The sequence below is a fragment of the Antechinus flavipes genome, chromosome 4 (assembly GCF_016432865.1).
Source record: "Antechinus flavipes isolate AdamAnt ecotype Samford, QLD, Australia chromosome 4, AdamAnt_v2, whole genome shotgun sequence".
Classification (NCBI taxonomy): Eukaryota; Metazoa; Chordata; class Mammalia; order Dasyuromorphia; family Dasyuridae; genus Antechinus; species Antechinus flavipes.
The window spans coordinates 384,283,397-384,300,196 of NC_067401.1; the positions used below are offsets into that span (position 1 = coordinate 384,283,397).

Here is a 16,800-nt window from a genome sequence, read left to right on the forward strand (position 1 = left end):
AGGAGGGTGCGGTAAAAATTGATTTTGAAGCAGGAGGATGGGCAGATTCTCTCTCAAAGGGTCTTCCTTAAACCCAAATATTTGGGTATTTTTCCACTCACTTGGATTGGATCCTTGCCAAGATGGATTAAGATTTTTTAAGTGATTGAAATCTAGATTTTTGTTAGCGGTAGCTTTATCAAGTTAGAGGGAGTTGTTTCCCAATCTTGATGTTTATAGTTTCTGAGAAGAGTCATTAAGATGACTACCTCTTAATCTATTCCAAAAACTGAAGTTTGGTTCTATTTGTCAATTAATCAACTAGTAATTTTTAAGCATTCTGTATATGCCAGGCTCTATAGCAGGTGCTAAGGATATAGTGATAAAAATGAAATAATACTTCTTTACCCCCAATAACTAACATTCTTTCTGGGAAGAAGAACATAGTAATAACTAGCATTTACATAGCATTTTTAGGTTTGCAAAGTGTATTATAAATAGTATGTAATTTGATTGTCACAACAACTCTGGGAGTTAGATGCTATTATTATCATCCCCATTTGTACAGATGGGGAAATTGAGGCAGGCAGGTTTAAGTTATTTGCTTAGGGGATACACATAGAACATACATAGCTAGCAAGTTTTTGAGGTCAGACTTAAATCAGGTTTTCCTGACTCTTGGCCCAGAGCTCTATTAATTGCCTTGATATAAACATATACAACACAACTAAACACCATATATGTTATATATTATATGTGCGCGCACACACACACACACACACACACACATATATATATATATATACGTACATATGTACATATTTAATATACACACAGAATATTGTATATTTTTGGAGGTGTTGTTCAATCATATCTGAATCTTTGTGATCCCATAGACCATAGCATACCAGACCCACTGTCCATGTTTTTTTTTTTTTTTTTTTTTGTTTGTTTGTTTTTTTGGCAAAGACATTGCAGTTTTTTGCCATTTCTTTCTCTAGTAGGTCACTTGTTGTCAGAGCTCTCCACTATGACCTGTCTGTCTTGGGTAATCTTTCATGGTGTAATTCATTGTTTCATTGAACTATGCAAGTTTCTTTACCATGACAAGGCAGTGATCCCAGAACAGGATAATACACACACACACACACACACACACACACACACACACACACTGTATGTATTATATGTACAATCCATAGCCAGAGCTCTAGCCACTGCATGATCTAACTGACTCAATATACATATCTATACATATAAGTATATGCTGTCTGTGTGTATAGATAACATATATACACAAAATTATTTTATAGGAGAACTCATACAAAGCAAGCGCTCACAAGGTAGTCAGAAAAAGCAACGCAAGGGCACTTAAAAACTTTAGAATTGATTGTATGACATGGGAGACACTGGCACAGGACTGCCCAGCATGGCGTGCCCTCATCAGAGAAGGTGCTGTTTTATGAGCAAAGCAGAATTTAATCAGCCCAAAGGAAATGTGAGATGCATAATTGTACATATGCACATGCTTATATATATTTTATATCCACTATATTTTATGATGCTGTATATTATATATACAATCTAATTCTAGCTCTCTTTCTACTGATACAACACTGATACTCTATACATATAAATATACATATAATATAAACAATGTATGTATTATATATAACATATGTATTATATGTAATGTAATATGTAATAATATACAATATATGATATACATACATACACAGGTTAATTTCAGGGGGAAAAGGAAGCACCAGCATCTGGAGAGATCAGGAATTGCCTGGTGGTGACATTTGAGTTTTCAGCCAATTAATCAACAGTCATTTATTAAGCATTTTTATTTTTAATATTGGGAATGAAAAAAAAAGAAACAATCTTTGTCTTTCAAGGAGTCTATATTCTATTTAGGGAGCCTAAGGAAGTTTTGGAAAACTAAAATATCTATACATAGATATATATCTATATGTTGTGTCTTTTTTTGAAGTAATATTTTATTTTTCCAAATATATATACATATAAAGATAATTTTCAATATATATAGTAAAACATTGTATTCTAAAATTTTCTCCCTCTCTTTTTTACCTCTCACCCCCAAGACAGCAAGCAATCTAATATAAGTTAAATAGGTGCAATTCTTATAAACATATTTTCATGTTTGTCATGTTGTGAAAAGGAAAAAAAAACACAACAAAGAAGCAAACAAAAAAGGTGAAAATACTTTGCTCTTATCCACATTCATTCTCTTTCTGGATATGTATGACATTTTCCATCCCATGTCTATTGGAATTGTCTTGTATCACTACATTGTTGAGAAGAGCCAAGCCCATTGTAGTTGATCATCACATAATTTTGTTACTGTGCACAGTGTTCTGGTTCTGAGGTGTCTTTTGGGGTTCTTTGCAGTGACGAGAAACAATCAACTAGCTGGGTGCATCCAGGCACAAACTCTCCTATCCAGAGTGGACAAGCCTCCAGTCCAGGTAAGAAATGAGTCTGTCCCTACCTCTTCATCATTTGTCTCTGCTTCAGCAGTGACAATAGCTTACAAGAAGACTGCAAAAGCACCCCATCTTTGCCTGTGACTTCTTTTATCCTAGATGATCTTCCATGTCATTCATCCTGGGGCACAGTGATGTTCTCCAATCACAGAGATTTCAGCAGGCTATAGTGAAGTGAGTAGTGGGCTTTGAAGTCAGGAAAGACCTAAATCCTGTCTCTGACACTTACCAGCTGTGTGTCCATGAACAAATCACTCTCAGAATCCTAGCTTCGTCATCTATAAAATGAACAGCACTATACCTGAGGTTCAAATATGATAATGAAGATAAATGAACACTTTAAGTTCTATATAAATCCTTTTGTTGTTGAGTCTTTTCAGTCCTGCCTGACTCTTTGTGATCCAATTGGGGTTTTCTTGGCAGAGATACTGGAGTCGTTTGCCATTTCCTTCCCTAGATCAGTTTACAGATAAGGAAACTGAGGCAAACAGGCTTAAGTGACATGCCCAGGTTTACCCAGCTATTAAGTGTCTGAGGCTGGATTTGAACAGAAGTTGAATTTTCCTGATTCCAAACCCAGTACTCTGTCCACTCTGCCACCTAGCTGCCCCTATACAAATACTAGTCTTTGTCATTTCATTGCATTCTCTTTCCTTCCCCAATGAATAAATGCTATTTTTGCTGAGGATGACTTGTGCAGACTTGAAGGGGGTGGTGGGGGTGGTGGTGTTGGAAGAATCCAGACAAAGAAGGAAACACAGTCCTTGCCCTCTCCCAGGTAGTTTCCAGTCTGAAGGGGATACTGTGTCCTTGTCATTAGGCAGGTCCCATTCAAAAAAGAGAATGGAATAGTTTTAGTATACAGAATCAAAGAATTCCAGCACCTGGAGTTGGGAGGACCTTAGCCATTATTTATTTGGTCTCAGTACTTCTTTATGCTTTTAAAAATTATTGAGGAGAGTTCTCTCCACTCTTACCTCCACTCTTTATCCACCAAGAGCTTTTGTTTTTGTGGATTCTATCTATTGAAATTTACTATATTAGAAATTTAAAACAACTTTAGTATTACGATGAAAATAATTTTGATCTCAGTAACCTTCTGAAAGGACCTTAAGGTTCCCTCCGGGGTCCCAGGATTACATTTAGAGAACTGCTGAAATGGATCCAAAACAGAGTAAGAACCCAATCTTCAATGTCTCCAGTTATTGTTTGTCTTTACTTCCTCGAGAGGATCATGTCATCAGGGAAGTAATGCCATGATTGGCAAGTGAATTGGATTTAAGTGAGGAAGGTTGTACAAGGTCACCTGTATCATTTTCTCCTCCAGAGTCATCTGGATCTAGTAGTCAGTTTATAGATCAGGACATATGGAGATGGCCTTGGATACAATGGAAGATCTTGGCCTTTTTAAGCTAAGGTCTTTAACAAGGTTTCTGTTTGATTGAGGCAATACCCACTCAGTGATTAAGACTTGGTAAGAATTGAGGTTAAAAAAAGAAAGGCCTCTTATCTAGTTAAAAAAAAAAATCTAATCTGGTTCCCTAATCTGAGGAAAGACCCTCAGCGTTTCTGGCCAAAACAAAAACAATTGTTATTTACATTTACTCTTAGCCAATCAGAGCCCAAACCATGATCAAGTGAGACTTGGCCTGGGACATGTTGACAAATAAGTGAGAGTCAGAAAGTTTCAGTGCTAGAAATTTACTTTCCTTTAGACCTAGTGCTCTCAGGTAAGGACAGGATGTGTTATTTGAAAAGAAGAAGGGAAAAAAGAAAGGAGAGAGAGAGAGAGGCAGAAAGATAAGGAGAGGAAGAAGGAGAGAGACAGAAAAAGAGGGAAGGAAAAAAGACAGAGATGGGGAGAGAGATGGAAAGAGAGAGTGAGGGGGAGAGAGTGAGAGATAGAGCGAGAGGTGGAAAGACAGAGAGAGAGAGAAAGAGAGAGAGAGAGAGAGAGAGAGAGAGAGAGAGAGAAAGAAAATGAGAAAGAGACAGAGAGACAGAGAGACAGAGACAGAGAGAGAGAGAGACAGAGAGACAGAGAGAGAGAGAGAGAGAGAGAGAGAGAGAGAGAGAGAGAGAGAGAGAGAGAGAGTCCTCAGTCTATATAGAATTGTAGGAAGAATGCTGAATTGCTGGATTTGATGTTAGAGGATTTGGATTCAGATTTTATGTGTTTTCTTACTGCTCTGTGTGACCCTCTGGAGCCTCAGCTTGGGGTTGAACCATACAGTTTTTAAAGTCTCATTTATGAGCCTGTGAATTTATTCCTGTTCAATTCCAATTTTGGACAGCTCTATTCATTAGGAAGTTTCACCTAAATCAGCCTCTTTGCCACCCCTGCCCATTTGTAGAGGGCAGCTAAGTGGTGCCATAGAGCACTATGCTTGGAACCAGTAAGAAAACGTCATCTTCCTAAATTCAAATGCAGCCTCAGATACTAGCTGTGTGACCCTGGGCAAGTCACTTAACCTTGTATGTCTCAGTTTCTTCATCTGTACAATGAACTGGGGAAAGAAATGGTAAATCACTCTAGTATCTTTGCTGAGAAAAGCCCCAGTGGGGTCATGAATGAAGTGTTGAATATGACTGACCAACAAAAATCTCTTTTCCAAGCTAACTAATCCCATTTCTCTCATATGATCATATAATGCCTGCAGCGTAATGGTATTTAATAATTGATGGATTGATTTTTCGTCAGTCCTTTCCTCATCCTAGATACCCTCATCTGAATGTTTTCTAACTGTCAACATGCTTCCTTGTAATTCCCAGGACTGAATATAATACAAAGTATAGGACCAGACACTATGCCTCTCAGCTTTATTATTGCATTAGCTTTTTTGGCTACCATTGCTTCCCTATTTGTTCTTTACTGAAGTGGTATTCTGCTGAAACCCCCAGAGAGAGAGCAATTCAAAAAATTGATGTCTAGCTCTGTCACTCTAGCTTATATTCCTGAAGTTGACTTTTTAAATCTTAGAGTAGGACTTTATATTTATTCCAACTAAATTTCATTTTATTAGGTTTGGCTTATTACTGTAGTCTGTTAAGATCATTTTGGATCTTTATTATTTCATCAGATATGGTTAGCTGTCCCTCCCTGTTTGGGTTTACATAATCAACATATTTGATAAATGTTTCATCTCTTTGCATAAAGATAAAAAAAGATGAGATAAATACACAAACAAATGCAAATTAAACATGTACAAATCTATTAGAGAAAATTTAAGAGATATGAAGCAAAGAAATGATCCCTTCTAAGAGCTCTGTTTGTAACTTTTCTTTGGGATAACAAGGAAAGCAGGTGAAATTAGAAAGGGTTTCTGACATTTTAGTTATATCTTTCTGAAGATAAGAAATTTTGCTGATAGATTAAGATTGTCTATTTCCTTTCAGTTTTCTTCTTTTCTGATTAGGATATAAGTGTTTGATGCCACAAACCTTGGCTACTCATAAGATAAAACCAGATATTAGAAACCCATAGGAAATGAAGAATTTATTGGGAAGCAATCATTGAGACATTTCCCAAATAGAAATTTTTTTTCCCTGAATCCCTTCCCTTTTCCTATTACTGTCCTGGGTACCACCATCCTCCATTACCCAAGCTGGTAAAATCAGTGCTCACTTTTATTCATCCCTCATATCCAACTATTGCCAAACCTTATCATTGACATCTCTGCAATATATATTCTCTTTTCTCCATTCATACAGCCACAACTTTAATTCAAACCCTTAGTATTTTTTATTTAGAAAAATAATAAGTAGGTGTCAAACATGACCACAGGAGCAACATTCCCACTACTTAATGATTCCTAATTCCCTGTTATCTCTAGGATCAAATTAAAGTCATTTATTTGATATATAAAGCTCATCATAGCCCACTCTCTTTCTACATTTCCAGTCTTATTACACTTTACTCCTGTCCACAAATTCCATGATCTCATTGCATGGGTCTGCTAGCTGTTTCTCAAACATAAGACTCCATTTCTCATCTCTTCTCTTTGTAGTGACTGCTCCCTGCTTGTACCTTTACCTCTTAGTCGCCCTCACTTCTTTCAAGACTCAGTTTAAACCCTACCTTCTGCAGGAAGACTTTTTAAAAGTGCTCCAGCTGCCAGTGTTTCTCCTCTCAAATTGTCTTCCATTTTTACATGTAATTCTTACCTCTCAGACTATGGGCTCCTCAAGGGCAGGGACTTTTGTCTTTCTCTGTATCCTTGTTGCTTATACTGTGTTAAGTCCATAGTAGTCACTTAATGCCTGCTGTTGCCTGACCAACCTATTTATATCTAGATTCTCATTTGCTTGATTTCTTTATGTCCTGGGTATAAAGACGCTGGTTTGGCTCCTTAAGGGTCATTTTTTTCATTCTAGATTGGATTTTAGCGAGTTAACAAAACCAACTCAATCTATTCTGTGCTCCTCGTAGCTACAAGTGAATTACCTCTACTTCCCAAGGTTAGAAAGGAGATTCCTTCACTTGATTGCAGGGAGTGGGAGAGGAGCTGTCTCAATAATACCTCAGGACATAAGGATACTTGTACGAATGCCTGCTATTGGCTGGTTGGTGATGCTGAGGCAGAGAAGGCTCCAGGAATAGGAGAAGGGAATCACTTTGGCAGGTCCCAAGGACAGAGAACTGTGCGTCTGACTCATGGGATTCTCTCTAATTAGGGCAGGATGCCAGCCCAAGCCCTCTGGAATAAATGTTCTTTGGAGTACAGGGGAAATGACATGCCCAGCTGGGAGGATGTGTCAGTGGGTAAATCAATTCACCAAACATTGATTAAGCACTTTCTATGGGCAAAGCCTCCATGAGACTTCTTAGGCTCTGTTACTTCTTTCTAGCACAGAGGTGATTCTGGGTTTTCAAAGGCTAGCAAAGCTGAAGCTCTGGCAACTCCTACTGAATTGTAAAGATTTTGAGCACGGGTCTACCATGATGTCTTTTGTTGGGGAACTTAGCTTAGCTAAGCTTAGGGAGGCCCGAGAGCAGAGGGGCTCTCCACCATGTGATGGATTTTTTTAGCCACCACAAGGAAAGAGTCTTAGAGGCTTAGAAGCTCAAGGACCTATATTCAAAGCTATCCCTACCACTCACTACTTATGTTACTTTCAGCAAACCAATTTTGCTTAAAGCTATCAGCTTGGTTTCATCATCTGTAAATTAAAGAAATTGGGCTATATGGTCTTTGAGGTCTCAGATCTCTAGTCCCATGATTCTATGTACCTTTGAAGAACAGGGAAGTTAGTCAACCAGATTAATGATCTATTATGTGACAGGGGTTATGCTAGGGGGTGGGGATACAAAAACAAGCAAAAAAAAAAAAGCAGTTCTTGCCTTCATGGGACTTAATTTCCATTGGAGGTAGTGAGGTGGCTCAGTGGATAGACTACTGGGTCTGGAATCAGTAAGAGTTCAAATCTGGCTTCAGATACGTCTCAGGTTCCTCATCTGTAAAATAGAGATAGTAGCAGTACTTAATTCCCAGGGTTACTGTGAGGATCAAATGACATAATAATTATAAAGTACTTCACATAGTTCCTGGCACCTAGTAAGCTCTAAATAAATGTTAGCTATTATTATTAACACCTGACTTAGTTTCTTCAACTATAAAATTGAGATAATAATAGTCTCTATCTTCTAGAGGATCAGATGAGATAATATTTATAAAGTGCTTTGCAACCAGGTGGTTTGTAAACCTTTAAGTGTTAGGTTGTTGTAGGATTCTAACTGTGTGACCGTATCTTTTCAGATTTGCCCAAGGGCTGGGAGATGGGCTTTACCCAGGAAGGAGCTGTGTACTTCATCAAGTAAGTAAAGTGGTTTTATTTCCTCATTTAATTGTTCCATGCCTCTAGTGTTTCCTGAAGTGCAAAAATGATCGAGGGGACAAGATCTCCCAAGTACAAAGGTGCTGGGGAATGGATATGAACAGGATGCCCACAACCAGGCTTCCAAAGTGTTGGTGACCAATCCAGGAATATTTGGAATGGTGGAAAGGAAAATATGTGCCTGTGTACATACATATGTGTGTATACATAAATATGTACACACATGAATACATATAAACACACATAATACACTTTTATTTTTCTATTGTTCATCCTTTTTTTTTTTTTTTTTTTGGCTGAGACAATTGGGGTTAAGTGACTTGCCCAGGGTCACACATTCATCCTTCTTTCTTTTATTTTTATTTTTTCATCCTTCTTTCTTGAAGATGACAATGACTTGTTCTTGAATTGGATATGTATGGGGCAGCGTCATTGGAAGTCCAGTGACAGAACAAAGGTCAAAATGACTGGTGATGGCCCAGTAGAGCAAAGCTAGCTGTTCTGGGGACATCCCCCAAAGTAGGGATGCATTCTCCTCTTCCATAAACATGTCTGGGATGGGGGAAGGGTGGGCTCAATAGGACAGAAGGGTGAACTGAGAGCTCTTGCTTCATAAAATCCTTAAGAACTTCACCTTAGGTGTTGCTCTGCTCGACTCCGAAAGTTAGGGCCAAGTCCTAAAGTTGACTTTCTTCAGGGCATCTACTTTGTCCCAGGTTTATCTCTTGGCTCCCAGTACATTAATGGTCCTGCGTGTTATTGTTGTTCCAAGACATTATTAGCAGCACTGGTAGATAATACTACTGATGCTAATGGGAACTACAGAGCTTCTCACATCCTGAAGTTCAAAGTCTTATTATGTGGTCAATGGGGAGGGGAGGGCAAGGGAGAAAAAGAGAGAAAATATTCTTCTGTAAATATGTGGAAGTGGAAGAGGGCAGAAGAAGGAGGGTACAATCTCATTCCAGATCCCCATAGTTACTGGTGCTCTTCTCGATAATTTGTCTTGCTTTGTCCAAGTGTTGACTTGTTGGGTAAGTGTCAGTATTGTATTTCCTCAGTGAAATCTGAGCTCCTTATGAGTGGAGTTATTCTGGTTCTATTTCTCCCCAGTATCTCTCACAGTGCCTGGCACACAGTAGGTGCTTAATAATGATGTTTGTTGAATTGAATTCAAAATGGGAGGAGCAATGCAGTAAATAGGAGGGGTATGAACCAAGATGTGGAATTGGGCAGCTCTGTGGCACCCTTAGGAAACAGTAATGTAGTCCAGCTTAGATGATATAGGAGGTGCATAGTGGGGCAGCAGTGAGAGAGAAGAAAACAAAGGTTAGGGATAAATAATGGCAGACCTTGACTGTTAGTCTGAGGAATCTGAGCTTTACTCTGTGGGCAATGAGGAACCTGTAATAGTTTTGATGGTGAAACATCATCAAAAATGATGAAATCAAATGGAATGTTACCACTTTTTGCTTGGAATATTGCATAACTTACAATCAGTAAACATTTGCAAAGCACCTACCGTGTGCCAGACACTGGGCTCATCTTGGTCTTCCTGCCTCTACTCTTTTTTTTTTTAATTAAAGTTTTTTACTTTCAAAATATATACATAGATAATTTTTCTTTCATTCTTAAGTATCTGGGGTCAAATTTGAACTCAGGTCCTCCTGACTTCAGGGCTAGCGCTCTATGCACTGTGCCACCTATCTGCCACCTAGCTGCCCCCTCTTTTTTTTTTTAAAGGTTTTTATTTTCAAAACATATGCATGGATAATTTTTCAACACTGATCCTTGCATAACCTTTTTTTCCCCCTTCTTCCCCCTCCCCCTTCCTCTAGATAGCAAGCAATATATGGATAATTTTCAACATTCACTGTTACAAAATCTTGTGTCCTAATTTTTTTTTCTTCCTTCCCTCCATCCCCTCTCCTAAATGGCAAGTAATCCAATATATGTTAAACATGTGCAATTCCTTTATACATATTTCCACAAACATGCTGCACAAGAAAAATCAGATCAAAAAGCAAAAAAATGAGGAAAAAAACCAAAATGCAAGTGGGCAACATCAAAAAGAGTGAAAATTCTATGTTGTGAACCACACTCAGTTCCCACAGATCTCTCTCTGGGTGTAGATGACTCTCTTTATCACATGATCATTGGAACTGGCATCCATCATCTCATTGTGGAAAAGAGCCACATCCATCAGCATTGATCATCGTATAATCTTACTGTTGCTGTGTATAATGATTTCCAGGTTTTGCTCATTTCACGCAACATCAGTTCATGTAAGTCTCTCCAGGACTTTCTCAAATCATCCTTCAGATCATTTCTTATTAGAACAATATTCCATAGCATTCCATACCATATATATATATCTCCTTGCCACTACAAAAAGGGCTGCCACAAACATTTTTGCACATATGGGTCCCTTTCCCTTCTTTATGTTATCTTTGGGATACAAGCCCAGTAGAAAAACCTCTATTCTTTTTCCCTCCTCTACACAATTAGCACATTGATATTCCAAAAGAACAGGGCAAACTGTTACTCTCCTGCTCTAGAAGTTACAGTGACTCCCTTCTGCCTCTAGGATATAAACTCAGCCTGGCATTTCACAATCTGACTCTAGTTCACTTTTGCAGAATTTTCACATACTGTGCCAAAATGTTTGTGGCAGCCCTGTTTGTAGTGGCTAGAAACTGGAAAATGAATGGATGCCCATCAATTGGAGAATGGTTGAATAAATTGTGGTATATGAATGTTATGGAATATTATTGTTCTATAAGGAATGACCAGCGGGATGAATACAGAGAGGCTTGGAGAGACTTACATGAACTGATGCTAAGTGAAATGAGCAGAACCAGGAGATCATTATATACTTCAACAATGATACTGTTTGAGGATGTATTCTGATGGAAGTGGATCTCTTTGATAAAGAGACCTAACTGAGTTTCAATTGATAATTGATGGACAGAAGCAGCTACACCCAAAGAAAGAACACTGGGAAATGAATGTGAACTGTTTGCATTTTTGTTTTTCTTCCCGGGTTATTTTTACCTTCTGAATCCAATTCTCCCTGTGCAACAAGAGAACTGTTCGGTTCTGCAAATATGTATTGTATCTAGGACATACTGCAAGATATCTAACATATATAGGACTGCTTGCCATCTAGGGGAGGAGGTGGAGGGAGGGAGGAGAAAAATCGGAACAGAAGCGAGTGCAAGGGATAATGTTGAAAAAAAATTACCCTGGCATGGATTCTGTCAATATAAAGTTATTATTAAATAAGATAAAATATTTTTAAAAAAGAAATGAAGGACCAACAACAACAACAACAAAAGAATTTTCACATACTCCTTTCTATGCATTTGATGTTCCAATCAAACCAAACTTATTCCTCTACTAAAGCATGCTCTGATAAATGTTTAACAATTGGCTCTCAAAAAAAAGGTACACAGGACAATTTTTAAGTTTAATCTGTATTATTAAATTTTTCTCCATTATTTTTTAGAGTCTAGACAATCAACAAAACAATCAAGCCCTGATTTGCAGGTTTGCCCATTTCCAAGGTGTAATTGCTCATGATGAAAATTTAATAACGGCCTTCAGAGCTGTTTTTGAGTTGGCTCCAGCCCGTTGTGCCTGAACTTAGCATTCCCGCCTTTCTGCCTTTCCACAGGCTGTCCTCATTCCTTGCATGCAATTTTTCTATTATACTGAAGACCTGATTTTTAGTTCTGCCATTCACTACTTGTGTGATCTTGGGCAAGTAATTTTTCCCATCTCCTCAGCTTTATCATCTGTAAAATGTAGGAATGTATCTAGATGGGACTTAAAGTCCTTTTGAGACTGAACGTCTCACGACTATTTGGTGAGAAGCAGAAAAACCAAGAGATTTGATGTAAAAGCCTTGGGTTGGGATCTCAGCCTTACTATTTGTTACCCAGATAACCTTGGTCCACTCAGCATTTTGGGTTCTGATTTCTTCATTTGCATTTTCCCTCCTGGCTTTAAATCCTAGCACCTTAGTTGCATCCCCACACCATATTTACAAATCTATGCCACAAGAGGGCACCAAAAGTGCACATGATGAACCTTGAGATGCCCTTGCTCTTGGATGGATCCCTCTAAGCCTACGATGACCCACACATAATGGCTTTCTCTCCTGTGAATAAAGATCTCCAGAGAAAGGAGATTCCTTCTGCCCATTCCCTCACCTGATCTATCTACCATTCCTAAGAGGCACAAAATTCTTTCTTTGATCTAACCTGCATCCTTCTGCTTTTACCCAGGAAAGGTCTGTTCTTGGGGAGCTGGACCATTCTATAACCAGGGAGTACCCTGCCCTCCCCAGTTCCTTACGTTAAACAGAGATAGAGGAGGTGGGTAGCAGAACCCCCTCCCCATCAGTCCACATCCCTGAACACGAGGTCCAAATTTGGGACCATTGCTGCCCTTCCCCATAGCTGGAGAGAGAGAGGCTCTTTGCCAGGTACCACCTTTCTGTCACATCAACTTGGCCTGGATACCTTCTCCACCCTCAGCAAGTCTCACCTAACTTCCAGATCCTGTCTTGCTTCCAAAGCAGAAAAAATAACTAGTTCAGTGTTCTTTCTCTCTCTATTAAGAACATATATAAGTCTCTCATTCTATTCTTATTTGGGTATCTTTTCTTCTCCGCTTCTCTTGAATTCTTTCCCTTAGCGTTTCTCATCTCATTAACTTCCCCTTGATCCCTAGTATCAATACTTGTAAGGTGTGTACTCTCCTTTGAGAAGGCCTTTCTTCAAGACCCAGTTTAGGGAGAAAGGAACATTTTTTTTTAATAGCACCTACTATGTGCTAAGTATTTTTATATGATACTATTTTCATTTGATCATCACAACAGTCTCAGGAGGCAGGTGTGATTATTATTACCATTTTACAGTTTAAGGATATGCAGGTAGATAGAGGTTAATTGACTTGCTTAGGATCATGCAGCTAGTGAGTGTCTCAGGTCAGATTTGAACTCAAAATTCTTGATTCCAGCCCAGAATTCTATCTATTGCATTACTAGCTATCTCACTGGTAAAGATACTTATTTGATAAAAACTTCTGGAAAAACTGAAAGCAGTCTGGTAAAATTAGATTTAGGTGAAGAATTTCCCAAATAAGCTCCAAATGGATATATAACCTAGATATAAAAGGTATATCATAAACAAATTAGAGGAGCAAAAAAGAAAATATATAGATAAGTTTATGACTAGACAAAGCATAGTGAAGATCACAAGAAAGAAAATGGGTGGTTTTGTTTATGTAAAAATTAAAAGATTTCCCCAAATAAAATATATGTAGTTAAAATTAAGAGGGAAGAAATTAGCTGGGACAAAATCTTCCAAATACATTTCTTTGATAAAGGTCTCCTAGCTAAAATATGCAAGGAATTGATTAAAATATGTGATATCCAAAAACTGATAAATGGCAAAAAGAAGATGAATTTTTCAAAAGAAGATATCTAAGCTATCAATAGCTATGTGAAAAAATGCTCCCTATTACTATTTAAGAAATGCAAATTAAAGCAACTCTGAATATTTACCTTACAACCATTAGAGTGACAAAGATGATGCCCCACAAAAAAAGACAAATTTTTGAGAGGCTTCAAGAAAGTAGATGCATTGTTGATGGAACTGAGAATTGACCATTCTGGAAAGCAATGTGTAATTATGTCCCAAATATTACTGTATTATCTACATCCTATTTAGACCCTTATTGGAGCCATACTCCAAAGAGATCAAAGAACGTGGATAAGGACCCATACATCTATAAATATCCACAGCAGCAATTTTTGTTGTAGCAAAGGATTGGAAACAATTGGAAACAAAGTGCTCATGAATCAGGGAATGAGTGAATAAATGATGGCACATAAAAGTAATAAATAATATTGGCCTAGAAGAAATGAGTAGGAGGCCAGTAACAGAGAAACTTGGGAAAACTTTTATGACCTGATGCAGAGTGAAGTAAGCAGGATTAGGTGAACAATTTTTACAATAACAACAGCAGTGTACATTAAAACAATTTTGTAAGACTTAAGACTTTCTATTCATGCAATGAGCTGAAGATTCCTGAGGATCACTGATGCAGAATATTACATACCTCCTGACAGATGGAGCAGAATGAGATGACCATTTTTGGATATGATGTGTGGGTTTGTTTCACTAGCCTTTGCTTATCTTTTTTGCTGTGTTTTTCATTTGGAATGTAGAGGGGAGATAAAGATAGTGATAACAGAAAAAAGAAGGAAATAAAAAATGTCATTGATGCCTTTTAAAAATGCACAGAAGGAAGTTCAGAAGGAGACAGGGACAGAGAACGCTCTGAAAGTATCACGTTGAATTTATTTTATATATATATTTAAAAGCAAGCTATATATATAATAGAGATTTATGATTTCATAGGTAATTCTCTTTTAATATTTGTTCATGGAAATGTTCTTCTTTTTTTCTCTCTCTTTTTATACTTGTGAAGTTCAGAATAAAAAAAAATATATATATTTTGAGTTATTGAATTGGTTTCAACTGGACACAGAACCCTTCCTCTCTGCTCAAATTGGTAACCAAAGCATATACTCCATGGCCAATATTGGTATTGAGTCTACAAAGAAGTGTTAGATATAGTTTTTGCCTCAGTGAGCTTTCAATTAAGCTAGGTAAAAAATACTAATATTCATGAAAGATTAACAAAGCAGCACATATTAAAAGTCACAGAAATTCAGATTACTGTAGAAAGATTTGAGGTGGAAGACACAGGATTCAATTTTTAAAAAGCATTTGTGAAGTACCAACTGTATATAGGTTATTATGCTAGGTGATAGGAATTCAAAATCAAATCCTTTCCCAAGCTTCTCATCTTTTGGGACATAGAACATGTAGAAAGAGGGTTCTAGTAATACTGGATTCTTGGCTGTTCCATGAATAAGACATTCCATCTCTCCATTCAGGATATTTTCTCAGGCTGGTCCCCTTGCCTGAAACACTTTCTTTCCTCTGCTAAACTCCCTGGCTTAAACCCTACCAAAAATCCCACCTGCTAAGAAGCCTTCCTTCACTCCTCTTAATTCTAAGTGTCTTCTCTCTTTTAATGATTTCTTATGTATTCTGTATACAGCTTGCTTTTAATATACTTGTTTGAATGTTATCTCCCCAATTAGAATATAAGCACCTAGAAGACAGAGAGTATCTTTTGCTTCTTTTTGTATCCCCAGTGTCTAGCACAGTACCTAGAATGTACTGGCACTTAATAAATATTGATTGATTAGATTTGGAGCCAGAGGACCTAGGTTCTCATTTTGGTTCTGCCATTTATTACTTGTGTGACCTCAGGTAAGTTAGTTTCTGTGGGTCTCAGTTTTTAAAACTGTAAAATAGGGCATTAGTGTAGATGACCTTAATGCTTTTAAGGAATCTATGAAATAGAAGACTATTTGGGGACTGGGGGGGGGGGAGGAGATAGCACTAACAGCAAGGGGATCAGAGTAGAAGATATCTTAGTAGCATTATTTTAAAAAAAAAGTGGATAAGCCAAAATAACCTATATTGGACAGGCTGTTTATATAAATGGTCAAGCTGCCCTGAGCCTCAATTTCATCATCTTTTAAAAGGAGTAAATGTAATTAAATAATCTTCAAGGTCCTTTCCAGCTTCAATTATTTGTGTATGATTACTGATGGAGTCCATCTGGCATTTCAGTGATTTTTATCCTTTGTTCACCTATTAATGATAGTTGGGAACACCTCTGATTTCACTCTGCAGAAGACTAATCCCATGTCTTCAAATTTGATTTTTGTGTTGTTAGCTCTCTTCTGCCATGTCATATTGAATAGTACTTTCTTGAAACAACCCAAATAGGATGTCAAATATCCAAAGTTTTCATCTTTCTCTTCTTCCTCATTTTTTTGGTGCCCCTTTCTTATGTCTGGACTGATATCTCCTAAGAATATTTCTATTAAATTTTATTAATTATTAATTAAATTAAGTTAAATAAAACTTTGTGGATCTCTTGTTTTTTTAAATAAAAAATTTCAATATAATTTGTTTTTACATTGCCTATACTTTCTAAAATATCCTTCCCCATTCTCTAACTCCACTCCTGTCTCAGCCTTTATAACAAAAATTCAAAAAGAAGAAAAACACCAGTTCAGCAAAACTAGTACATAAAAAAATCTGACATTAGATGTGATATTCCATATCCATATTCTGTTCCCTCTGCAAATAAGAGTGTGGGGAGGCCTGTGGGGAGGCCTGTGGGGTTAGAGGGAGGTGCCTTCTTATATCTCTTCTTTGAAGTCAAGTTTGGTCAATATAATTTTGCAGCATTTCAGTTTCAATTGTTTGTTATTCTTCCCATTTATATCATTGTAGTCATTGTATATATTGTTTTTCTGCCTTTGTTTACTTTACTTTATATTATTTCACTTAATTCTTTTCATGCTTCTCTGTATTTA

General features: G+C 37.4%; 1 protein-coding gene across 1 annotated transcript in view; it reads left to right on the top strand.

Moving 5' to 3' along the window:
- The first annotated feature begins 2,415 nt into the window (after positions 1–2,415).
- The window catches only part of PLEKHA6 (pleckstrin homology domain containing A6), a 195,816-nt gene continuing 181,431 nt past the window's right edge, over positions 2,416–16,800 (top strand). Inside the window, exons 1-2 of the mRNA XM_051998561.1 lie at positions 2,416–2,471; positions 8,246–8,303. Coding sequence (XP_051854521.1) covers positions 8,266–8,303 — 38 coding nt within the window. The 5' untranslated portion in view covers positions 2,416–2,471; positions 8,246–8,265. The remainder of the gene's footprint in view (positions 2,472–8,245; positions 8,304–16,800) is intronic.